The sequence below is a fragment of the Oncorhynchus masou genome, chromosome 33 (genome assembly GCF_036934945.1).
Source record: "Oncorhynchus masou masou isolate Uvic2021 chromosome 33, UVic_Omas_1.1, whole genome shotgun sequence".
NCBI classification, from domain to species: Eukaryota; Metazoa; Chordata; class Actinopteri; order Salmoniformes; family Salmonidae; genus Oncorhynchus; species Oncorhynchus masou.
Window position 1 is genome coordinate 17,171,969 of NC_088244.1, and position 26,920 is coordinate 17,198,888.

A 26,920-nucleotide genomic window follows, 5' to 3' on the forward strand; every position below is an offset into this window, starting at 1 on the left:
ATACATACTTTCTTTTGTTGCTTTTTGGTCTTAATTTAATTTAAGGGTTATACATAAGGTTTGTAGTGTGGTTAAGTTTAGGTTTAAAGTCAGATTTTAAGAAGATAAATTGTAAATAAAATACAAAAAGAGGCGGGGTTTATGCCTTTGTGGCTGTGCTAACCAATGACGACCGTTTACACGTCAAAGTTTAGCGCCGACTGTCGATTTTTTATGACGGACACAGGGCCGAGATAAACCAAGATTTGATCATCACAAAACACAGTATGAAATCCTTTATTTATACAACAAATATTAATGGATTAGAAAACACTCTCAACATATGTCCGGTTATTCCCCACATGTGGTTATTTCATTAAATTGTATCAATGTTCATATTTCTGTTTTGTAAGGTGATATCTAGAAGAAAATAGTATAACATACAATGGGAATGATATTCAGCCTTCCATTGAACATCAATCACACAGATATTTGTTGTATACATTCATGAAAAATAAGAGTACAAATTAGCAGACATGTTCACAAATGACAGAACTATCGCATAGCGCAATGCATAGGTTTCAGTACATTATACATTACAGCCAGTCTTCCATCTTTACTTATTCCCACTGGGCACAGACGTTTATTCCACATTGGTTCAATTTCATTGAAAATATGTGGAAACAACATTGATTCAACCAGTGTGTGCACAGTAGGTTCATCCTAGGGCCTGTGTGGTCCCCAATGACTCCTGTGGAAATTGTATTACATCCATGTCTATTTCACAAAAATTTTTTTTTTTTTTTTTTGCAAGTAGAAAATACAAATATTCCAAAAATTCATGCATTTGTTTAATGACATAACAAATTGCCTGATTGACAGTCTGCCAATCATAAACTCCTTTATAATCACATTCTTTAGAACACAGAGTCATATTCAATATAATCAAAGCAATGTCTTCCTCTGAAGCAAATCTGGGTTACATTACTGTGCAGCAACAGGTAGCTGGGTAGTTATCAGCGCTGACTTTGAACTCATTTCCATAGACAAAGTAAATGTGTGAATCTCCCTTCCATTTGTAGGTCACCTTGGTGACAGGAATCAACTCAATGGTCTGGCGCTGCAAAGGGAGAGCGAGTGCGAGAGAGGATTCTGTTATTAAAATAAGCCAAATACCATGACAAACCTTTTCAACTTAGAACAAGCAAATGCACAAACAATCTTCCAGCATAATAAGATACTTCATGTAAAGAAGGAGTTGTTATTTGAATCATGAGGTGTGGGAAAAAATGTCTGTACCTGTTGTAGAATGCGTGAGGTCTGAGAGAACCTGGCTTGGTGCTCCCTCACTAAACGCTCTGCAGCACGCACCACATTAGAGTCTGGGAACCCCATCACTGGGTAAACCTACACGACAGAGGATAAAAACTGATAGGAAAAACCCATTGTCTCACATACATCACCAAATATCTTCATTTCATGCAGACTGATGTCATATTCCCATAAAAATATGACTTTTGTTTTTACCATGTACTGAGCGTCCCTAAACATTTCCTGCCCGGACACCTTGCTCAGGTTGACCACATGCAAACCACTCGACTGTTCCACAATGTAGTCGTCAAGATTATTAGTCCTAGTAAGTGTGGATACAGAATTAGAGGAAATTAAGTTAAAGTTGAAGATAAGCAATAAACAAATCTTCTAGTTAATCATACAAATGAAGCAGATATCTACTGGATCTAGTGCATCTAATGTATGACACATACTGTTATTCAGTTGAAAAATGCTGAGCTAACACCAGCACTCACTCACCATATAACCTTGAGTTTGATGAAGACCAAAAGCTGTCGTTTGCCTTTACAGGTCTCACACTCCCTTGACCCTTGACCATGACAATGGCTGCAACTGATGAGATAAACAACAGGTCAACCACACCACCCAAGTCCCTGAGAGGCCATAGGGAAATGACTGAAATACAAACACTGTACTATAGCTACACACAATTTATTTTCCCCATATTTTATTTTAAATGACCTGTGTTTAAAAGCTGATAAATAGAGTGCATAACATACTTACTTGACCCTTCCCCTCCCTTGGCAATGATGGCATCTATCACCACTACTACGGTTACCAGCTCCATTGCACACCCAGCAGATTTTCTGGAAGCGGTGATAAAACAAGGAAATAACACAGCTGACACACTTCATAGAGCACCAAGTGACAACACCACAGATTAATTATTTAGGCTTTTGTTTGTGACAGTTAGAATGAACAAAGAGAGAATCACATTAATTCAAACTGAAAGTAACTAGTAGTTTAGTTAATGTGAAGGTGCAGTTAATTCAGTAGTCAAAATATTGAATTATCTTTTCTTTTTTTTTACATCGTTACCAAGGCTGCAATGCAACTGTGAATTATCGTAACTTAATATTGTCGGCTATAAAAAAAATAAAAATAAAGAGTCCACTAGAGATCCTGGTTAGAGTCTAGGCTCTGTTGCAGCCGGCCGCAACCGGAAGACCCATGGGGCGGCGCACAATTGGCCCAGCGTCGTCCGGGTTAGGGGAGGGTTTGGCAGGGATGTACTTGTCCCATCGCGCACTAGCGACTCCTGTGGCGGGCCGGGCGCAGTGCATGCTGACACAGTTGCCAGGTGTTCAGTGTTTCCCCCGACACATTGGTGCGGCTGGGTTCTGGGTTAAGCGGGCATTGTAAGGGAGTTGTGATGAGACAAGACTGAACTAAAAATGAGGATACCACGAAATAGGAAAAACAAAAAAAATTATAATCTGACTGTTGGCCAAAGATGTGTTTTAATCCTGCACAACTGGCTATATGGTAAACCATTCTTCATAGGAAGGGGATGCATACTCTCCACGAGTAGCAGGGTGTTGCGGTCTGTGGGCTTTGTATGTAATGCATCATTCTCTTTGATGAAAATAGTTTATTTTTCTCTTATCAGTCTACAATTGAGATATTCAGTAATCTCATTTACCCACGTTTGGAATTAATTTAGAATGATTCCTTCCCAGAGCACAAAAAACATCTATGTAGCTCTTCCATAGAAGGACTATAAAAATAATGATGATGCTTATTGTGCTGGGCCAATTGTGCACAGCCCCATGGGTCTCCCAGTCGCGGCTGCCTATGACAGAGCCTGGACTCGAGCCCAGAATCTCTAGTGGCACTGCATAGACCACTGCGCCACTCGGAAGGCCCCTCAACAGTCAAATTTTGACAACAATACTAAGAAAATGACAGACAAATTTGAAATGAGAGGCTACAAGGACAAAACTCTTGATGATGCAATGATGACTATCCCAAAAACCAAGAGAGGAATTTCTAAAAACAAAACCAAAGAAGAAATACAAAACGCAAGTCTTTTGGTCTAAGTATCACCAAGTGTTAAGATAAAAGAAAACCTGAAAAAGCATTGGCATATTCTGCAATCAGACAAAATAATTCAACACCTATTCAATGAATTTCTACTGGTACAAGCATGGCAACAATATTGGAGACAGCATAGTGAGATCTGACCTGCCCCGAGCCCACTTAGACACTCTTGGGACCTACACATGTGGCTCATATGCCGTTTAACAGCACTACAAAAATATATAATTTCATACTCCCAGGCTGAAAAATCCTTGTTAGAGGTGTTCTCATGCAAGACAAAAGGAGAGTGAGGCCTACTGGATCTCCTCTCTAAAAACACTGACCCCTAGGTCTGAAAATTGACTTTGACCTCAGGCCCATTTTTATGAATTAGTCCCATTTTTAATGAACAATTCTTCTAAATGGACATATTCTTTCTACAGTTTATCAGCGTGAAACCCAAGATGTTCCCTTTGTTGATAATACTAATTGTGCATTACAGTTGAACCAAAAGATTACATGTAACAAAGATTAAATGAAAACAATGAAATATGTATAGGAAATTAAAATAATGTATACGGATGATAATAGTATGTACAATATCTAATTATGTTTTATTTTAACAGTTACACTATATGGCTTTGTGGCAACAGTTTCAGTAAGGCCCTTTCCTGTTTCAGCATGAAAATGCCCCGTGCACAAAGGGAAGTCCATACAGAAATAGTTTGTCAAGATTGGTGTGGTTGAACTTGACTGGCCTACACAGAGACCTGATCACAACCCCATCGAATTGGAATGCCGACTGCGAGCAAGACATAAACAACCCAACATAAGTTCCCGACTTCACTAATGCTCTTGTGGCTGAATGGAAGAAAGTCCCAACATCTAGTGGAAAGCCTTCCCAGAAGAGTTAAGAATGTTAGAGCAGCAAAGGCGGGACCAACTCCATATTAATGCACATGATTTTGGAATGAGATGTTCGACGAGCAGGTGTCCACTATCCATATACTTTTGGTCATCTAGTGTATGACATCCCTCACCATTGGTCATTGGTTGCACTAATTGCAATGTTTGACTACATAACCTGGTTCAAGCATTCATGACATCAACCTGAAGAATGCACAGTGATGCCGAATCGTTGGTGGTTTACCCATTAAATAACTAGGAGGTTGTATATAGAGTGTGGGACTCCCTTTATTTTTTTATAGCCTATAGTTTACTCGCCGTTAATAAGCACCTTCACCAACATTTTTTTTATTTCACCTTTATTTAACCAGGTAGGCTATTTGAGAACAAGTTCTCATTTGCAACTGTGACTTGGCCAAGATAAAGCATAGCAGTTCGACATATACAACAACACAAAGTTACACATGGAATAAACAAACATACAGTCAATAATACAGTAGAAAAAAAAGAGACTATATACAGTGAGTGCAAATGAGGTAAGATAAGGGAGGTAAGGCAATAAATAGGCCATGGTGGAGAAGTAATTACAATATAGCAATTAAACACTGGAATGGTAGATGTGCAGAAGATGAATGTGCAAGTAGATATAAGGAGCAAAATAAATAAATACAGTATGGGGATGAGGTAGTTGGATGGGCGGTTTACAGATTGGCTATGTACAGGTGCAGTGATCTGTGAGCTGCTCTGACAGCTGGTGCTTAAAGCTAGTGAGGGAGATATTAGTCTCCAGCGTCAGTGATTTTTGCAGTTCGTTCAAGTCATTGGCAGCAGAGAACTGGAAGGAAAGGTGGCCAGACGAAGAATTGGCTTTGGGGGTGACCAGTGAGATATACCTGCTGGAGCGCGTGCTACCGTTCGGTGCTGCTATGGTGACCAGTGAGCTGAGATAAGGTGGATCTTTACCTAGCAGAGACTTGTAGATGAGCTGGAGCCAGTGGGTTTGGCGACAAGAGTGAAGCGAGGGCCAGCCAACGAGAGCGTACAGGTCGCAGTGGTGGGTAGTATATGGGGCTTTGGTGACAAAACGGATGGCACTGTGATAGACTGCATCCAATTTGTTGAGTAGAGTGTTGAGGCTATTTTCTAAATGACATCGCCAAAGTCGAGGATCGGTAGGATGTTCAGTTTTACTAGGTTATGTTTGGCAGTATGAGTGAAGGATGCTTTGTTGCGAAATAGGAAGCCGATTATAGATTTAATTTTGGATTAGAGATGGAGAGTCTGGAAGGAGAGTTTACAGTCTAACCAGACACCAAGGTATTTGAAGTTATCCACATATTCTAAGCCAGAACCGTCCAGAGTAGTGATGCTAGACGAGCGGGCAGGTGTGGGCAGTGAGCGGTTGAAGAGAATGCATTTAGTTTTTCTTGCATTTAAGAGCAGTTGGAAGCCACGGAAGGAGAGTTGTATGGCATTGAAGCTCGTCTGGAGGTTAGTTAACACAGTGTCCAAAGAAGGGCCAGAAGTATACAGAATGGTGTCGTCTGCGTGAAGGTGGATCAGAGAATCACAAGCAGCAAGAGTGACATCATTGATGTATACAGAGAAGAGAGTCGGCCCGAGATTGAACCCTGTGGCACCCCCATAGACTGCCAGAGGTCTGGACAACAGGCCCTCCGATTTGACACACTGAACTCTATCAGAGAAGTAGTTGGTAAACCAGGCGAGGCAATCATTTAAGAAACCAAGGCTGTTGAGTCTGCCAATAAGAATGTGGTGATTGACAGAGTCGAAAGCCATGGCCAGGTCGATGAATATGTCTTTTATCCATGGCAGTTATGATATCATTTAGGACCTTGAGCGTGGCTGAGGTGCACCCATGACCAGCTCTGAAACCAGATTGCATAGCGGAGAAGGTATGGTGGGATTCAAAATTATCTGTAATTTGTTTGTTAACTTGGCTTTCGAAGACCTTAGAAAGGCAGGGTAGGATAGATTTAGGTCTGGAGCAGTTAAAGTCTAGAGTGTCTCCCGCGGCAGCTTCCCAATCTTTGGGAATCTCAGAAGATACGAAAGAGAGGTTGAACAGGCTAGTGATAGGGGTTGCAACAATTTCGGCAGGTCATTTTAGAGAGAGAGGGTCCAGATTGTCTAGCCCGGCTGATTTGTAGGGGTCCAGATTTTGCAGCTATTTTAGAACATCAGCTATCTGGATTTGGGTGAAGGAGAAATCGGGGAGGCTTGAGTGAGTTGCTGGGGGGAGTGCAGAGCTGTAGACCAGGGTAGGGGTAGCCAGGTGAAAAGCACAGCCAGACGTAGAAAAATGCTTATTGCAATTCTCAATTATAGTGGATTTATTGGTGAGGTGTGCGTGTGCCAGCTCATACTTTTTATTTAACTTCATATTGACACTTACATTACCAACTCCGGCACATTCTTTGCAGGGAGTTCTTCCCATCCCCAAACAGGTATGGCAGTTCTATTGATGAAATTACAGTTTATAAAAAGGCATATTTAATAATTTCAGACATGAATATTGTATTCAGAACAGGTTATACAAAATAAATTAAAATGGTACGATGTGTTTGGAAAATACTGTGTATTTCCAATGCGGACGACAGGCATCAGATAACTTCATACAGTTGAAGTCAGAAGTTTACATACACTTAGGTTGGAGTCGTTAAAACTCTTTTTATCAACTACTCCACACATTTCTTGTTAACAAACTATAGTTTTGGCAAGTTGGTTAGGACATCTACTTTGTGCATGATACAAGTAATTTTGCCAACAATTGTTTACAGACAGATTATTTCACTGTATCACAATTCCAGTGGGTCAACGTTTAAATACACTAAGTTGACTGTGCCTTTAAACACCTTGGAAAATTCCAGAAAATTATGTCATGGCTTTAGAAGCTTCTGATAGGCTAATTGACATCATTTGAGTCAATTGGAGGTGTACCTGTGGATGTATTTCAAGGCGTACCTTCAAACTCAGTGCCTCTTTGATTGACATCATGGGAAAAGCTAAAGAAATCAGCCAAGACATCAGAATTATTTTTTGTAGATCTCCACAAGTCTGGTTCATCCTTGGGAGCAATTTTCAAATGCCTGAAGGTACCATGTTCATCTGTACAAACAATAGTACACAAGTATAAACACCATGGGACCACGCAGCTGTCATACTGCTCAGGAAGGAGACGCGTTCTGTGTCCTAGAGATGAACTTATTTCGGTGCAAAATGTGCAACTCAATCCCAGAACAACAGCAAAGGGCCGTGTGAAGATAATGGAGGAAACAGGTACAAAAGTATCTATACCCACAGTGAAATGAGTTCTTTATCGACATAACCTGAAAGGCTGCCCAGCAAGGAAGAAGCCAATGCTCCAAAACCGCCATAAAAAAAGCCAGACAATGGGGACAAAGATCGTACTTTTTGGAGAAATGTCCTCTGGTCTGATGAAACAAAAATATAACTGTTTGGCCAAAATAATGTTATGTTTAGAGGAAAAAGGGGGAGGATTGCAAGCCAAAGAACACCATCCCAACCATGAAGCACGGGGGTGGCAGCATCATGTTGTGGGGGTGCTTTGCTGCAGGAGGGACTGGTGCACTTCACAAAATAGATGGCATCATGGAAAATGATGTGGATATATTGAATCAACATCTCAAGACATCAGTCAGGAAGTTTATGCTTGGTCACAAATGGGTCTTCCAAATGGACAATGACCCCAAACATACTTCCAAAGTGGTGGCAAATTGGCTTAAGGACATCAAAGTCAAGGTATTGGAGTGGCCATCACAAAGCCCTGACCTCAATCCCATAGAAAATGTGTGGGCAGAATTGAAAAAGCGGGTGCGCGCAAGGAGGCCAACAAACCTGACTCAGTTCCACCAGCTCTGTCAGGAGGACTGGGCCAAAATTCACCCAAATTGTTGTGGGAAGCTTGTGGAAGGCTACTCAAAATGTTTGACACAAGTTAAACAATTTAAAGGCAAAGCTACCAAATACTAATTGAGTGTATGTAAACTTCTGACCCACTGGGAATGTGATGAAAGAAATAAAAGCTGAAATAAATCATTCTCTCTACTATTTTTCTGACATTTCACATTCTTAAAATAAAGTGGTGATTCGAACTGACCTAAGGCAGGGAATTTTTACTGGGATTAAAATGTCAGGAATTGTGAAAATCTGAGTTTAAATGTAGTTGGCTAATGTGTATGTAAACGTCCTACTTCAACTTTATATGCAGGACCAGTCAAACGTTTGGACACACCTACTCATTCAAGGGTATTTTATTTTTATTTTTTACATTTTTTTTTTACAATAATTCTGAAGACATCAAAACTATGAAATATGGAATAATGTAGTAACCAAAAAAGTGCTAAACAAATCAAAATATATTTTATATTTGAGATTCTTCAAAGTAGCCACGCTTTGCCTTGACAGCTTTGCACACTCTTGGCATTCTCTCAACCAGCTTCATGAGGTAGTCACCTGGAATGCATTTCAAGTTCATTTGTGGAATTCCTTTCCTTCTTAATGTGTTAGAGCCAATCAGTTGTGTTGTGACAAGGTAGAGGTTGTATACAGAAAATAGACCTATTTGGTAAAAGACCAAGTCCATATTATGGCAAGAACAGCTCAAATAAGCAAAAAGATCAACAGTCCTTTAAGACATGAAGGTCAGTCAATGTGGAAAATTTCAAGAATTTCTTAGAGCGCAGTCACAAAAACCTTCAAGCACTATGATGAAACTGGCTGTCATGACGACACCACAGGAAAGGAAGACCCGGATTTGCCTATGCTGCAGAGGATAAGTTCATTAGAGTTAACAGCACCTCAGATTGCAGCCCAAATAAGAGTTCAAGTAACAGACATCTCAACATCAGCTGTTCAGAGGAGACTGTGTGAAATCAGGCCTTCATGATCGAATTGCTGTAAAGAAACCACTACTAAAGTATACAAATAAGAAGAGACTTGCTTGGGCCAAGAAACACAAGCAATGGACATTAGACCGGTGGAAATCTGTCCTTTGGTCTGATGAGTCCAAATTTGAGATTTCTGGTTCCCAACCGCCATGTCTTTGTGAGACGCAGAGTAGGTGAACAGACAATCTCCGCATGTGTAGTTCCCACCGTGGAGAATGGAGAAGGAGATGTGACGGTGCTTTGCTGGTGACACTGTCAGTGATTTATTTAGAATTCAAGGCACACTTAACCACCATGGCTACCAAAGCATTCTGCATCGATACGCCATCCCATCTGGTTTGTGCTTTGTGGGACTGTCATTTTCTTTTCAACAGGACAATGACCCAAAAACACACCTCCAGGCTGTGTTAGGGCTATTTGACCAAGAAGAAAAGTGATTTAGTGCCACATCAGATAACCTGGCCTCCACAATCACCCACCCTCAACCCAATTGAGATGGTTTGAGATGAGTTGAACTGCAGACTGAAGGAAAAGCAGCCAACAAGTGTTTAGCATATGTGGGAACTCCTTCAAGACTGTTAGAAAAGCTGGTTGAGAGAATGCCAAGATTGTGCAAAGGTGTCATCAAGGCAAAGGGTGGCTACTTTGAAGAATCTAAACTATTAAATACATTGACATGACTCCATATGTGTTATTTCATAGTTTATGTCTTCACTAGTATTCTACAATGTAGAAAATAGTCAATAATAAAGAAAAACCCTTGAATGAGTAGGTGTGTCCAAACTTTTGACTGGTACTGTACATATATTTTTTCAGTATATTTTCTGTCATACTTTAATCAACAGAGAAATAGATACCTTGACAGATGAGGTGTTGGGAACTTTGATGACCTGTTTGTCATCCTGAAAAAAGGTGGGGGCTTTGGCAGGGATATCCCAGGGCCCAGGGGGTGATTGGGTATAGGCATCCACTGGCTGACCTAAACAACAACAAGATAGAAAGAAATGCAGATACTACAGTGGAACTGAACATTTAAATAACACAAATAAATAGGGTCATTTGAATTACCAATATTAGTTACCATTGTATGGCTGATGACTCCATTCAGTGGTTCTTGACTCATTAAAGGTTTCCAGGCGATACTGCGAATGCAAAATAAAGAAGGAATATTATATTACAAAGAGTTGAGTAATTCCTTCCTTCACTGTTGGTGATACATACATTATATTTGAAACTTTAGCGCCATCTAGTGTATATTTTTCACATTCTCTGGTTTGGGCCCGTCACTCTTTTATCAAAATAAAGGGAATCCTTTTAAAAGGGGAGCATAGGGTGCAATTATAGATGGCCACGGGTAGTCAGTTTCGACCCCAAACTAAACAGCTGTCAATATTCAACATTAACACTCAAGATCAAATATTCACAGAATAATAGTTTTCATTTGTCCCTCACTCAGGTCATCAATTCTGTAAAGATCTGAAAAAAGTGTGATTATAACAGGAAGTTGAAGCGCAGGAGAAGAAAAAAAACAAAAAAGCCTAACAGTAAGACCCTTCAATTTTCAGAAAGGGCAGAGTAAAAACATTAATCTTACCCTGTATGTATTGTATGCCTCCATGTTGGTTATCACGCCATCCTTAACTGGTGCTGAACTGTAACAGCACTTACTGGAGGCATACTGGCTAAAGGCCTCCCGGGCAGTGTCTTCGGTGATAGATGGGATACTGTGGAGGATAAAACAACCACATATTTGTCAGACAACTACACAATTGAAAGTGTACACATTGAGTCTCAGTTCAACTGTCATCACGGGTAGTCTAGTTAAGTAAGTACAGCACCACTTAAGATAAACCTGTTTTCAAGTTTGAAGTTCAAGACAGTAATAAGCTATAAACAGGGTCAGTTCCAATACCATATTACAATGTGCAGGGATACTGGAGTCATAGAGGTAGATATGTATAGGGGTCAGGTGACTAGGCATCAAGACATATGATAAACAGAGTATCAGCAGCGTAAATTATGATTGTATGTTAGTGTGTGTGCATGTGTGTAGAGTCAGTATAAATGTCTGTGTTTTGTCCTGTGAGTGTGCAGAGACAGTGCAAACATAAAATACAAGGGTCAACTCCGATAAGAATCATTGCAGATCAGATCAATCGTTATTTGTCACATGCCAAATACAACAGGTGTAGACCTTACCGTGAAATGCATACTTACGAGCCCTTAACCAACAATGCAGACTTTAAAAAAAGAAAAATGTGCAAAATAAACTAAAGGAAAAATAAAAACACAATGAAATAACTATTATGAAGCTCTATACAATGGTTACCGGTACCAAGTCAATGTTCAGGGGTACGGGTTAGTCGAGGTAAAGGTTAGTACGGGTTAGTCGAGTGGTAAAGTGACAATGCATAGATTATGAACAGAGAGAAGCAGCAGCAGCATACAGTGCATTCAGAAAGTATTCAGACCTTGACTTTCTCACATTTTGTTAGCCTTATTCTAAAAATGATTACATTTTTAAAAAAATTCAATCTACACACAATACCCAATAACGACAATGCAAAAACAGTTTTTTTTATAACATTTGCCAATGTATTAAAAATGGAACATATAGAACTTATTTACATAAGTATTCAGACCATTTTGCTATGAGACTTGAAATTGAGCTTAGATGCATCATGTTTCCATTGAGCATCCTTGAGATGTTTCTACAACTTTTTTGGAGTCCACCTGTGGTAAATTGAATTGATTGGACATGATTTGGAAAGGCACACACCAAGATAAAGCAGGAGTGGCTTCGGGACAAGTCTCTGAATGTCCTTGAGTGGCCCAGCCAGAGCCCGGACTTGAACCCGATCAAACATCTCTACAGGGAACTGAAAATAGCTGTGCAGCGACGCTCCCCATCTAACCTGACAGAGCATACCCAAGAGGACTTCAACAAAGTACTGTGTAAAGGGTCTGTATTTTTCATTGTTTAATCTTAATTTGCTATATTTTCTAAAAAACAGTTTTTGCTTTGTCATTATGAGGTATTGTGTGGAGATTGACAATGGAAAAAAAAATATTTTAATCCATTTTAGAATAAGTCTAATGTAACAAAATGTTGAAAAAGGCAAGGGGTCAGAATCCTTTCCGAATGCACTGTATGTGAAGAGCATAAAGGAATGTCAGTGTATGTACAGTTGAAGTCAGAAGATTACATACACCTTAGACAAATACCAAGTTTTTCACAATTCCTGAAGTTTACATACACTCAATGAGTATTTAGTAGCATTGCCTTTAAATTGTTTAACTTGGGTCAAATGTTTGGGTAGCCTTCCACAAGCTTCCCACAATGGGTGAATTTTGACCCATTCCTCCTCACAGAGCTGGTGTAACTGAGTCAGGTTTGTAGGCCTCCTTGCTTGCACATGCTTTTTCAGTTCTGCCCACAAATATTTCATGGGATTGAGGTCAGAGCTTTGTGATGGCCACTCCAATAACTTGACTTTGTTGTCCTTAAGCCATTTTGCCACAACTTTGGAAGTATGCTTGGGGTCATTGTCCATTTGAAAGACCCATTTGTGACCAAGCTTAAACTTCCTGACTGATGACTTGAGATGTTGCTTCAATATATCCACATCATTTTCCATGATGCCATCTATTTTGTGAAGTGCACCAGTCCCTCCTGCAGCAAAGCACCCCCACAACATGATGCTGCCACCCCCATGCTTCACGGTTGGGATGGTGTTCTTAGGCTTGCAAGCCTCCCCTTTTGTCCTCCAAACATAACAATGATCATTATGGCCAAACAGTTCTATTGTTGTTTCATCAGACCAGAAGATATTTCTCCAAAAAGTACAATCTTTGTTCCCTTTTGCAGTAGCAAACCGTTGTCTGGCTTTTTTAGGGCGGTTTTGGAGCAGTCTCTTTTTCCTTGCTGAGTCGGCCTTTCAGGTTATGTCGATATAGGACTCGTTTTACTGTTGATATAAATACTTTTGTACCCATTTCCTCCAGCATCTTCACAAGGTTCTTTGCTGTTGTTCTGGGATTGATTTACACTTTTCGTACAAGTACGTTCATCTCTAGGAGACAGAGCGCGTCTATTTCCTGAGCGGTATGACTGCTGCGTGGTCCCATGGTGTTTTTACATGCGTACTATTGTTTGTACAGATGTACATGGTACCTTCAGGCATTTGGAAATTGCTCCCAAGGATGAACCAGACTTGTGGAGGTCTACAAATGTTTTTCTGAGGTCTTGGCTGATTTCTTTTGATTTTCCCATGATGTCAAGCAAAGAGGCACTGAGTTTGAAGGTAGGCCTTGAAATACATCCACAGGTACACCTCCAATTGACTCAAATTATGTCAATTAGCCTATCAGAAGCTTCTAAAGCCATGACATCATTTTCTGGAATTTTAAAGGCACAGTCATCTTAGTGTATGTAATCTTCTGACCCACTGGAATTGTGATACAGTGAATTATAAGTGAAATAATCTGTCTATAAACAATTGTTGGAAAAATTACTTGTGTCATGCACAAAGTAGATGTCCTAACCGACTTGCCAAACTATAGTTTATTAACAAAAAATTTGTGGATTGGTTGAAAAACAAGTTAATGACTCCAACCTAAGTGTATGTAAACTTCCGACTTCAACTCTATGTATCTATGTATCTATGCATCTATTTATGTATGTATGTATGTAAGTAAATATGCATGTGGTGTGTGTGTGTCCTGTGTAGTTTGCAAGGACAGCCATGCAGAAAAATGTGTATGACGAGACAAAATTATGGCAATTGTATTTTACACCTACTTCCAGTTTGATTGTGCGGGACCAGGCTGGGGCTGAGGGGCTGGGTAAGATGGCATAGGAGGGGGCAGGTATCCACCTACAGTAAACAGTCACACATAATGAGAAGGGCTTTCAACATGTTTGTTATTAGGGAGTTATTACTCTATATGGAATTTCCAACCATAAGGAACAGCGCTGGTGTGATACGTGACTTGTTTGCTAATAAAACTAAAGATCACTGGCAGGAAACATAGGACCATGGATCTCAGGTCACATACCTTCACCCCCGGCCACCGTCCCTTCATATCCTGGCACGGTGTCAAACATACTAGCTGGAGGAGCGCTAGGGCCGTGGAAGTCGCCCACAGGCGGGGCAAACATTGCTGAGAAAAAAAGACAAACCAGTTCAGATTCAGGAGTGAAGAGCAGGGCAGGGCTGGGGTCCATTTGAATTGAAGGCAGTTGATTCAGGAAGTGATTTCAATTAAAAATGAAAAAAAATATATATTTTTTTTGAAAAGCTTACCGAGAAGTTATTGAAAAGATGCTGTTTTTTTCTCATTTAGATTTATTTAAAAAGTTCACTTCCTGAATTGACTGCCTTTAATTCAAATTGTCCCGTTGCCCTAGTGAAGAGACACTTACATATAACTGTGGTCATTTGAACCAGCTTAAATCTCTTAAAAAAAAATTTAAAAAATTAAAATTAAAAAAACAAAATCGGTGCTTGACTTGGGATGGAAGAAGTGCAGGAGCTGTCTTTTTCCAAGACAGTCGATTAGACTTTGTTCACCGAAATTCACAAAAGACATTATGCTATTATGATTATTCACTGTTAATGGTTTATACACCTTTCCCATGACTTTCAACCAAATTTTCATTACTATTATAGCCTATGTGAAAAAGTAAGCATTATTGACACTGGGAAACTGCTGTGTCTGATCCCATGTAGACCTACCACCTGCCGTTGTGCCCTTGATCAAGGCACTTAGCCCCCCACACAAAGCTGCATTGTAAGTCACATGTTGCCAACCCTCCATCTGGAGAGCTCCTGGGTGTGCAGACATGGCTTTTTCAACATTACAACCAAGTACTTTAGTCTTTATAAAAGTATTCCCTCATTCAATAAATCAGGGACCAAAATGGATAAATTAGGCTACTTCAAAGAAAGGTATCCAACTAGACATGTTTACATTTAAGGCTCAAATATGAATGTTTCAGGGGAGATCTATGCACAGGAAGCTAATTGTCATTAGGCTATTCTTAATTCTATGTTTACGTTGTCGTAATTACATGGCTACCATTTAATTAAGAGGGGAATGCCAGCTTTCCAATGGTGCAGATTTAGTTAGGCTCTACAGTGCCGGTGGAAAGTCAACGACGAAATGAATGTTTAGTTAGCTATAGCTACCGAGTGAGATAGCTGCTACAAGTTATGTTTTGAGTTGGCGATCTAGTTTGTCTGTCATTATTGTATACCTGCTGCTGAAATGTCGCACTCTTCTCCGGCAAAGGAGTACACGCAGCATACTCGGACATGCAATGAAGGGCCATTCCGATAATTGCTTATAAGCAGTTTTATAATTGATTGATCATATTTAGAAGTGTGCTTTTATGAATTACATTAAAAATTATTAAACTAATTTCCATGACCTCCCTCGTTTGACAATTTGAAACAGCGCACCATGCCATTCAAGCTGGGACATTTTCAATCTGCGCAATCTCGACAAGTCTACTGTCACTCACAGATTCACAGACTAAAGGCAAATAAACATGAACAAATCGGAATCAGGAAATGAATGCCCACTCTCCATTTCTGTTCAATGAAGACCCCGCCTTAATCAAGTTGTTTGCCTCTGTGTGTATAGCTGTAGGCGACTTTGTTTTTATAGAGGAGTTGGCACTCAATTCTCCAAAAATTAGAAGCGCCGGTATGGCGTTCCAGACAGCTCCAGCCCAAGTCAAGCACTGCTTAAAATAATGATAAAACCTCACTTAAAATATCTACTGGTGTGGCCCCATGCCAGACTATTGAACTAAACATCAGATTGACCCCTGATCCGCATTGACAGAGCATAAAGGTGGGGAAAAAACCTAGTTGTTGTCGACCTCATACAAACGTATTGGTTGCTACAAAATAAAATTTAGAACATCACAACATTGTTACCTGTTTCCCAGGTGACACTGACACAGTTGAAAAGGTAGCCTACATACAGTGGCAAGAAAAAGTATGTGAACCCTTTGGAATTACCTGCACTTCTGCATGAATTGGTCATACAATTTGATCTGATCATCTAAATCACAACAATAGACAAACCGTCTGCTTAAACTAATAACACAAACAATTATGTTTTCATGTCTTTATTGAACACACAGTGTAAACGTTCACAGTGCAGGGTGGGAAAAGTATGTGAACCCTTGGAATTAATAACTGATTGACCCTCCTTTGGCAGCAATAATCTCAACCAAACGTTTTCTGTAGTTGCGGATCAGACCTGCACAATGGTCAGGAGGAATTTTTAACCATTCCTATTTACAAAACTGTTTCAGTTCAGCAATATTCTTGGGATGTCTGGTGTGAACTGCTCTCTTGATGTCATGCCAAGGCATCTCAATCAGGTTGAGATCAGGACTCTGACTGGGCCACTCCAGAAGGCGTATTTTCTTCTGTTGAAGCCATTCTGTTGTTGATTTACTTCTGTGTTTTAGGTCGTTGTCCTGTTGCATCACCCAACTTCTGTTGAGCCTCAATTGGTGGACAGATAGCATTACATTCTCTTGCAAAATGTATTGATAAACTTGGGAATTCATTTTTCCGTCGATGATTGTAAGCTGTCCAGGCCCTGAGGCAGCAATGCAGCCCCAAACCATGAAGCTCCCTCCACCATACTAGAGGGAGAGGTTGATGTTAGTGTGCTGTGCATTTTTTCTCCACACAGTGTTGTGTTCCCTCCAAGCAACTCAACTTCAGTTTAATCTGTCCAAATAATATTTTGCCAGTAGCACTGTGAAACATCCAGATGCTATTTTACAAACTTCAGATGTATAGCAATGTTTTTTCTGGATAGCAGTGGCTTCTTCAGTGTCCTCCTATGAACACCATTCTTGTTACGCGTTTTAAGTATCATAAACTCTTCAACAGAGATGTTAGCATGTTCCAGAGATTTCTGTAAGTCTGACACTCTAGGATTCTTCTTAACCTCATTGGGAATTAGGCGTGGTGCTCTTGTAGTCATCTTTGCAGGACGGCCACTCCTAGGGATAGTAGCAACAGCACTGAACTTTCTCCATTTATTGACAATTTGTCTTACTGTGATGAACATCAAGGCTTTGAGAGATACTTCTCTAAACCTTTCCAGCTTTATGCAAGTCAACATTTCTTAATCTTGGGTCTTCGGAGATCTCATTTGTTCAAGGCATGGTTCACGTCAGACAATGCTTCTTGTGAATAGTAAACTCACATTTTGTGAATTTGTTAAAGGGCTGGGCAGCTCTAACTAACATCTCCAATCTCGTCTCATTGATGGGACTCCACATTAGCTGACTCCAATTTGGTTTTAGAGAAGTCATTAGCCTAGGGGTTCACATTAATTTTCCAACCTACACTGTGAATGTTTAAATTATGTATTCAATATAAACAAGAAAAATATGTGTGTGTGTGTGTGTGTGTGTGTGTGTGTGTGTGTGTGTGTGTGTGTGTGTGTGTGTATTATTAGTTTAAGCAGACTGTGTTTGTCTGTTGTGATTTAGATGAAGATCAGATCAAATTTTATGACCAATTTATGTAGAAATCCAGATAATTCCAAAAGGGTTCACATACCTTTTCTTGCCACTGTACATATTTGAAGGCACATTGACCGATTAGCCTCTCTCCAAAGTATTGTCCATACTCAAAATATTGATTTGCAGATAATTTAACGATTGAATAAATGTTCTCCCAGGACGAAGTAGACAAACTATAAGACCGAGCTACGGCTTCAGCTGTCAAAAAGTGAATTGTGTGGCAGGAGCGCCCATTCCGTAATGTACTGAAACGTGGTCAGAGGCTCCATAAAGACTATAGATGTGATGAAATTCCATTCTGAGGCCAAATTGAGCTCCTCCTCCCAAATTTTGTAACAATGCTAAAAGACTCTGAATGGTCAATACAGCATTTACTGGGATGCAGCATCCGCAGACAATTGGGCTTTCATACTTTTTGCTCTTAGCAAAGCAGAGCTATTGTTAAGGAAGTTGAAACGGAAGTGAGTTTGTGTTGATACAGGATGTACCACCCCCACCTACCAATCATGTCAATGCAGAGCTATAGAGCTCTCCGCATTGTTAATTTTTTGGGGGGGAAGTGCATGGGGATGCAGTACTGAGCTTGATTTGACCTCTGTATGCCACCTGAGGCTCCGCAATTGCATCACACCCTCCATATGAAGCCTACAACCACATTTCAGATCAAGCATAAATTGGCTTTGAGAGCTCCACATAGCTCTGCATTGACGTGATTGGATGATGGTAGATGAGAGTGGAAAGTCCTGTATAAAGACAAATTTGCTTCCTTGACAACTTCTTTCACAATAGCTCTGCTCCGCTAAGCGCAAGAAGTATGAAAGTCCTTTAGTCTGGATGCTGCATCACAGTAAATGCTATATGGCCACTTCAGATGTCAGCTTGACCATGCAGAGCCTTTTATACCTGGAAAAGTAAGGGTAAAATAAAAATTGTGGGTAAGGCACTCACCCTAAGGGACCGTGTTAAAAGAACTATCAGCCTATCCCTGGTGTTTATAGATTATTTATTTGTATTTTTATGAACTACATCTTAAACCAATTTAGTATTTTCCCACAACATTTATATTAAAAAAGTATCTTGTTTATTACTTATGAATTATATGTAAACATATGAGCCCCAAAAAACCAAATAGGTCAACGTCCCATAGGGCAGGGCACAATATAGAAAATAGTAAAAATACAGAAAAACTCCTGAATGAGTAGGTGTTCTAAAACTTTTGACCAGTAGTGTACATCTAAAACCCTTTGAGTTTTAGTCTTTGACCTCCCCCTGTCCATAGTAATATTTATTTAACTGATTTTACATAAATATTTCCTGTGGTCTAAATTTCAATAGCTTTACACTTTGTCCGTATGGGCTACAGATCTACAGACAAGTGTTGTGAGTTCCTTGACCTTTCTTATCAAATGTACACTTTTTTCCCCCCTCCCCTTGGTCCTCTTGGAAATATTTTTTTTTTATGTTACTGCTTTGGTTACTAATTCACATACATATCTACTTTTCTATAGCTTTATATCCAGATGGTTTTGAAATCTAACACTGAAAATACTTTCCAATATTGTACATATTTAACATATTCACCTCCAAAATATTTGGCACCCTTGATAAACATAAATAAATCTTTCAAATAATGAGATATCACATTATTTTATACTAACACAATTGGTCAGCGAAAGAGATTTTGTTTAACACCCGTTTTCAATACTCCAGCACTTTCCCCTTGCAACAATAACGACACAGCCTTTTTCTAAAATATTTTATGAGATTGGAGAACACATTGGGAGAGATGGGTGCTTTCACATATACAGTGCCTTGCGAAAGTATTCGGCCCCCTTGAACTTTGCGACCTTTTGCCACATTTCAGGCTTCAAACATAAAGATATAAAACTGTATTTTTTTGTGAAGAATCAACAACAAGTGGGACACAATCATGAAGTGGAACGACATTTATTGGATATTTCAAACTTTTTTAACAAATCAAAAACTGAAAAATTGGGCGTGCAAAATTATTCAGCCCCATTAAGTTAATACTTTGTAGCGCCACCTTTTGCTGCGATTGCAGCTGTAAGTCGCTTGGGGTATGTCTCTATCAGTTTTGCACATCGAGAGACTGACATTTTTTCCCATTCCTCCTTGCAAAACAGCTCGAGCTCAGTGAGGTTGGATGGAGAGCATTTGTGAACAGCAGTTTTTAGTTCTTTCCACAGATTCTCGATTGGATTCAGGTCTGGACTTTGACTTGGCCATTCTAACACCTGGATATGTTTATTTTTGAACCATTCCATTGTAGATTTTGCTTTATGTTTTGGATCATTGTCTTGTTGGAAGACAAATCTCCGTCCCAGTCTCAGGTCTTTTGCAGACTCCATCAGGTTTTCTTCCAGAATGGTCCTGTATTTGGCTCCATCCATCTTCCCATCAATTTTAACCATCCTCCCTGTCCCTGCTGAAGAAAAGCAGGCCCAAACCATGATGCTGCCAACACCATGTTTGACAGTGGGGATGGTGTGGTCAGGGTGATGAGCTGTGTTGCTTTTACGCCAAACATAACGTTTTGCATTGTTGCCAAAAAGTTCAATTTTGGTTTCATCTGACCAGAGCACCTTCTTCCACATGTTTGGTGTGTCTCCCAGGTGGCTTGTGGCAAACTTTAAATGACACTTTTTATGGATATCTTTAAGAAATGGCTTTCTTCTTGCCACTCTTCCATAAAGGCCAGATTTGTGCAATATACGACTGATTGTTGTCCTATGGACAGAATCCCCCACCTCAGCTGTAGATCTCTGCAGTTCATCCAGAGTGATCATGGGCCTCTTGGCTGCATCTCTGATCAGTCTTCTCCTTGTATGAGCTGAAAGTTTAGAGGGACGGCCAGGTCTTGGTAGATTTGCAGTGGTCTGATACTCCTTCCATTTCAATATTATCGCTTGCACAGTGCTCCTTGGGATGTTTAAAGCTTGGGAAATATTTTTGTATCCAAATCCGACTTTAAACCTCTTCACAACAGTATCTCGGACCTGCCTGGTGTGTTCCTTGTTCTTCATGATGCTCTCTGCGCTTTTAACGGACCACTGAGACTATCACAGTGCAGGTGCATTTATACGGAGACTTGATTACACACAGGTGGATTGTGTTTATCATCATTAGTCATTTAGGTCAACATTGGATCATTCAGAGATCCTCACTGAACTTCTGGAGAGAGTTTGCTGCACTAAAAGTAAAGGGGCTGAATAATTTTGCACTCCCAATTTTTCAGTTTTTGATTTGTTAAAAAAGTTTGAAATATCCAATAAATGTCGTTCCACTTCATGATTGTGTCCCACTTGTTGTTGATTCTTCACAAAAAAATACAATTTTACATCTTTATGTTTGAAGCCTGAAATGTGGCAAAAGGTCGCAAAGTTCAAGGGGGCCGAATACTTTCACAAGGCACTGTAGTCCTCTTTAAAATAACCAATCTCAGTCCTCTTTAAAGTGAACTCCGGGGTAAAGAAATTGCAAAATAACTTATCTTTGTATTGACACTGCCCTTGCCTTTGAATAAAGACAATTATTTTGCCAATTCACATATTGTGGTCTGAGTCCTCTTCGCATTCACATTGCTGTGTTTAAAAAGGAACCAATATCTTTTTCCAACATTCACGTAATGCACTCTGGGTTTTTACAAAGTGCAGGACAAGCCATTCCATCTGAACGTGCTATCGGACAGCTCGATATACCTACTTATATTTTGTAAGATAATAGATAGCATTTAGATTTTTTAAAATGAGGCATAATAAATTGTAAATCAGAAGATACCAATAATATTTGTTAATAGTAACAGAATAAATAGCTAAATAATAACTGCAGATTAAATAATGCTGTATTAAATAATTGAAATTGTACACACAATGTAGGCTACTGCCCTTTAAGAGTGTGTCATGATTATCGTCAAATGTTCTCTTCTCACACTATTCAAACCCAACAATCGAATAAAGAGCTTTGAAGCTCTCTTAGCCTATAGATAACATATTACGAACAAATAATCTGAACATCGTGTCAGTATAAAACTCCACACATATTTTGGTATTTATGTGCATCCTTGAGAATCGCTAATAAATATCCAAAAACAGCGCACGGTTCTCTCTCCCACAAACCTGAACATCATCATCTTATCTCTTTTGTGACACCAACGTGAGCAGTTATGGCAGGAGAAACAGTGTTGCAGTAGTCTAGTGTGTGGTGCGGGAATAATGACAAGCAAATCCGGGGAGCTTTGTGTTCACATTGTCCTAAAAAAGGGAACCAGATTCAACCAATTCAAGCGACCCAAACTCAGACCAGAGACTCAAATCTTATTAGTCACATACGCCGAATACAACAGGTGTAGTGAAATGCTTACTTGCAAGCCCCGAACCAACAATGCAGTTTAAAAAATACAAATAAGAAATAAAAGGAATTAAAGCACAGCAGTAAAATAACAATAGCGAGACTATATACAGGGGGTACCGGTACAGAGTCAATGAGCTGGGGCACCGGTTAGTTGAGGTAATATGTACATGTAGGTAGAGTTATTAAAGTGACTATGCATAGATAATAGAGTAGCAGCGGCGTAAAAGAGGGGGTGGGCAATGCAAATAGTCTGGGAAGCCATTTGATAAGATGTTCAGGGGTCTTATTTCTTGGGGGGTAGAAGCTGTTTAGAAGCCTCTTGGACCTAGATTTGGCGCTCCGGTAATGCTTGCTGTTTGGTAGCAGAGAGAACAGTCTATGACTAGCGTGGCTGGAGTCTTTGAAAATGTGTAAAATCATTGAGGATAACACACAAAGTCTGGGACTTTTTCCCATTGTGGTCCACTTGAGACAAGATGGATAGGCAAGATCGAACACAAACACAGTATGGAATTTAGATAACAAGACCTAAAAACAAAGAAGAAAAACATTATCTCATCATTGCAGTTGCATTCACGAATGTCTTTGTTTGTTTAGACCATGATATTTCATTGGTGATGTGGACACAAGGGAATTGAAGCGCTCAACCTGCTCAACTACAGCCCCGTCGATGAGAATGGGTGCATGCTCGGTCCTCCTTTTCCTGTAGTCCACAATCATCTACTTTGTCTTGATCACGTTGAGAGAGAGATTGTTGTCCTGGCACCACACGGCCAGGTCTCTAAACTTCTCCCTATAGGCTGTCTCGTCGTTGTCGGTGATCAGCCCTACCACTGTTGTGTCATCGGCAGATTTTATGATGGTGTTGGAGTCATGTATGGCCGTGCAGTCAAGAATGAACAGGGAGTAAAGGAGGGGACTGAGCAAGCAACCGAGGGGCCCCCGTGTTGAGGAACAGTGTGGCGGATGTGTTTTTACCTACCCTTACCACCTGCTAGCGGCCCGTCAGGAAGTCCAGGATCCAGTTGCAGAGGGAGGTGTTTAGCCCCAGGGCCCTTAGCTTAGTGATGAGTTGAGGGAACTATGGTGTTGGAACACTGAGCTCAATGAATAACATTCTCACATAGGAGTTCCTTTTGTCCAGGTGGGAAAGGGCAGTGTGGAGTGCAATAGAGATTGCATGATCTGTTAGGGCAGTATGCAAATTGGAGTGAGTCTAAGGTTTCTGGGATAATGGTGTTGATGTGAGCCATGACCAGCCTTTCAAAGCACTTCATGGCTACAGACGTGAGTGCCACGGGTCGGTAGTCATTTAGGCAGGTTACCTTAGTGTTCTTGGACACAGGGACCTATGGTGATCTGCTTAAAACATGTTTGTTTTACAGACTCGGACAGGGAGAGGTTGAAAAAGTCAGTGAAGACACTTGCCAGTTGGTCAGTGCATGCTTGCAGTACACATCCTAGTAATCCATCTGGCCCTGCAACCTTGTGAATATTGACCTGTTTAAAGGTCTTACTCACATCAGCTGCGGAGAGCGTGATCACACAGTCGTCCGGAATAGCTGGTGCTCTCATGCATGTTTCAATGTTATTTGCCTCGAAGTGAGCATAGAAGTAGTTTAGCTTGTCTGGTAGGCTCGTGTCACTGGGCAGCTCTCGGCTGTACTACCCCTTGTTGTCTATAAAGGTTTGCAAGCCCTGCCACATAAGACGAGCGTCGGAGCCGGTGTAGTACGATTCGATCTTAGTCCTGTATTGGTGCTTTGCCTGTTTGATGGTTCGTCAGAGGGCATAGCGGGATTTCTTATAAACTTCCAGGTTCGAGTCACGCTCCTTGAAAGTGGCAGCTCTAGCCTTTACCTCAGTGCTGATGTTGCCTGTAATCAATGGCTTCTGGTTGGGGTACGTACAGTCACTGTGGGGACGACGTCATCGATGCACTTATTGATGAAGCCAGTGACTACTGTGGTGTCCTCTTCAATGCCATCGGAAGAATCCCGGAACATATTCCATTATGTGCTAGCAAAACAGTCCTGTAGCTTAGCATCTGCTTCATCTGAACACTTTTTTTATTGACAGTCACTGGTGCTTCCTGCTTTCATTTTAGCTTGTAAGCAGGAATCAGGAGAATAGAATTATGGTCAGATTTGCCAAAAGGAGGGCGAGGGAGAGCTTTGTACAAGTCTCTGTGTGTGGAGTAAAGGTGGTCTAGAGTTTTTTTCCCTCTGGTTGCACATTTAACATGCGGATAGAAATTTGGTAAAACAGATTTAAGTTTCCCTGCATTAAAGTCCCCAGCCACTAGGAGCGCTGCCTCTGGATGAGCTTTTTCCTGTTTGCTTATGGTGGAATACAGCTCATTGAGTGTGGTCTTAGAGCCAGCATTGGTATGTGATGGTATGTAGATAGCTACGAAAAATACAGATAAACTCTCAAGGTGGATAGAGTCTCATGATAAGCTTCCTTAGATATTGTGCACCAGCTGTTGTTTACAAATATACATAGTCCACCACCCCTCGTCTTACCAAACGACTCTGTTCTATCCTGCCGATACAGTGTATAACCAGCCAGCTGTAGGTTGATAAAGTCGTCGTTCAGCCATGACTCCATGAAGCATAAGATACAAGTTTTTAATGTCCCGTTGGTAGTTTAATTTTCCTCGTAGGTTGTTGATTTTATTTTCCAATGATTGCATTTTAGCTAGTAGAACATAAGGAAGTGGGGGTTTATTCAATCGCCTACTAATTCTCAGAAGGCAGCACGAACTCTGTCCTCTTTTCACGCACATGACGGGATTTGGGGAAATAGTATGTCCTTCACATCGGGCTTATTAAAGGGAAAAAAAAGCTTCTGCAAGTTCATGGTGAGTAATCGCTGTTCTGGTGTTCAGAAGTTCTTTTCGGTCATAAGAGACAGTAGCAGCAACATTATGTACAGAATAAGTTCAAAAAGAAGTTACAAACAATGCAAAAAAAAAAAACTGTTAGTTAGGAGCATGTAAAACATCAGCCATCTTCTCCAGCGCCATGATACATGACTGAGATGGCCATTGCAAAATGTTTATTTTTGTGGTCAATTTACCCTATATTTGTGGATTTTTATGAAGCTTGAGGTTATTGTCTTGCTGGAAGATCCACTTCCAGCCAAGTTTCAGTCTCCTGGAAGAGGCAACCAGGTTTTTGGCTAAAATGTCCTGGTATGTGGTAAAGTTCATTATACCGTTGACCTTAAAGTTCCCCAGGACAGGTGGAAGCAAAATAACCCCATAAAATCAAAGATCCACCACCATATTTTACAGTAGGTATGTGGTCATTTTCTGCATATGCCTCCGTTTCTAAACACCAGACTCATCGCTGATGTGCGTGGCCAACGAGCTCTACTTTCCTCTCATCTGACCATAGCACCGGTTCCAATCCAAGTACCAATGCTATTTAGAAAACTCCAGCCGGTACTATGGCCCAATGACATGAAAATAGAGCTCTTTGGCCACACACACCAGTGGTGGGTTTGGTGTAAAAAAAAAAAGAAGCAAAGGACCTCATACCTACTGTAAAATCACACAATTGCACTTTTATGACGGTTGCTAAACGACCTGAGTGCCAGAAAACAGCTCTGCAATTAAGGTTCGAGTTCGACTTTTGGTCAAAACAAAGTGTGTACCTTGAACTCTAATGTCATCCGATTCTAGATATAACACCCTAGGAACTTCCGCAAAGCCCCCCACGAATAAATCTACTTGTTTTGAATTGAAATTACACGACGTCATCATTCACAGCAGCAGAGAGCACTTCAGATGGCATTTTGAAATTGAATCATTACAGCATCAGGTCTACAAACTAATACTTTATAACGTTGTATTATGTTCAAAAACTCCCACAATGATGTGGGAATTCACACGACAGAGGCTGTTATTCATCAGGTGCAAATGCAACTAGTAGATAGGCTAATAATTCAACATAATACAAAAACGATGAGATGGAATCACGAGATTACCTGGAGTTCCTTGTGCTATTGGTGCATATCCAGGATTGGCGGTGCCATAAGACCCATAGCCGCTATGAAGATATAACAGGTAAAGTTAAAGTAGAAGAGCAATGTGAGATTTAAATTGCTACAGACTACACGTTCTATCAAGATGTGCATTTGATTGTATCATCACAGAGGACTGTATTGGCTCACGTATATTGAAAAAGTATAGTATATATATGCTAGGCCTAAACCCAATCTCCATACATACATGCATTTTACACAAATGACGTTCTCACCTTAAAATCGGGGTGCTCTCCATTTCCACCTAAACTTTCACAACATTCAAAGAAATAATGCAAGTGAGAGTTGGTTCCCACCCTTGCATGTGATTTATGTAAGATTATCGTAAATCATAACACACATCCACAAAAATCCCCTTCGTCTGTGGTTCAATGACTCGCAACTCTTCCTCTTTTTTTAAACAAATCTGATGAAACACCAAAAACACAATTTCCCCTTAACAATAACTTTACACAATTTCGATTTAGGCTAGGCTATGACCTATCTCGTCGTTTAGTTTCGTGTTGAGGAAGTTCCGTGGTATTTGGGACACTGATCTTGGATCAGTTTAGGTTTCTTGCTAACAATGATAATGACAATTGTTTGGGTGCTGGAAGCGGATTTTGGATCAGCTTCTTGAGAAACCAGCAACCCGTGACAGTGATGATGCGTGCCTTACACAGGGAAAGCGTTTATGGGAAACGATTTACAATTACAATGAGTAATATTGAGGGAGATGTCCTCAATTTGACATACATAAGAACAGCTA

At 40.3% G+C, this 26,920-nt stretch overlaps 1 protein-coding gene across 1 annotated transcript; it reads right to left on the reverse strand.

The window, feature by feature from the left end:
- Nucleotides 1-260: 260 nt before the first annotated feature.
- Nucleotides 261-26,705, reverse strand: ssuh2rs1 (ssu-2 homolog, related sequence 1). Its single transcript, XM_064956557.1, has 13 exons — nucleotides 26,388-26,705; nucleotides 26,116-26,177; nucleotides 14,247-14,351; nucleotides 13,990-14,065; nucleotides 10,783-10,912; nucleotides 10,270-10,330; nucleotides 10,046-10,167; nucleotides 6,674-6,736; nucleotides 2,056-2,138; nucleotides 1,792-1,884; nucleotides 1,507-1,612; nucleotides 1,279-1,386; nucleotides 261-1,099 (listed from the first exon to the last, which is right to left on the reverse strand). Exons 1-13 carry the CDS (start codon nucleotides 26,408-26,410, stop codon nucleotides 959-961), a joined length of 1,173 nt encoding a protein of 390 aa, XP_064812629.1. The 5' UTR covers nucleotides 26,411-26,705; the 3' UTR covers nucleotides 261-958.
- Between the last annotated feature and the right edge of the window lie 215 nt (nucleotides 26,706-26,920).

Bases quoted from the DNA above. Each gene is read 5' to 3' on its own strand.
- ssuh2rs1 (XM_064956557.1), bottom strand. From the start codon at position 26,410: ATGGAGAGCACCCCGATTTTAAG. The intron at 10,168-10,269 runs GTAACTAATATT...GTTGTTGTTTAG, and splicing joins GAGTCATCAGCCATACAATG to GTCAGCCAGTGGATGCCTAT. The intron at 1,387-1,506 runs GTAAAAACAAAA...TCTGTCGTGTAG, and splicing joins TTAGGGACGCTCAGTACATG to GTTTACCCAGTGATGGGGTT.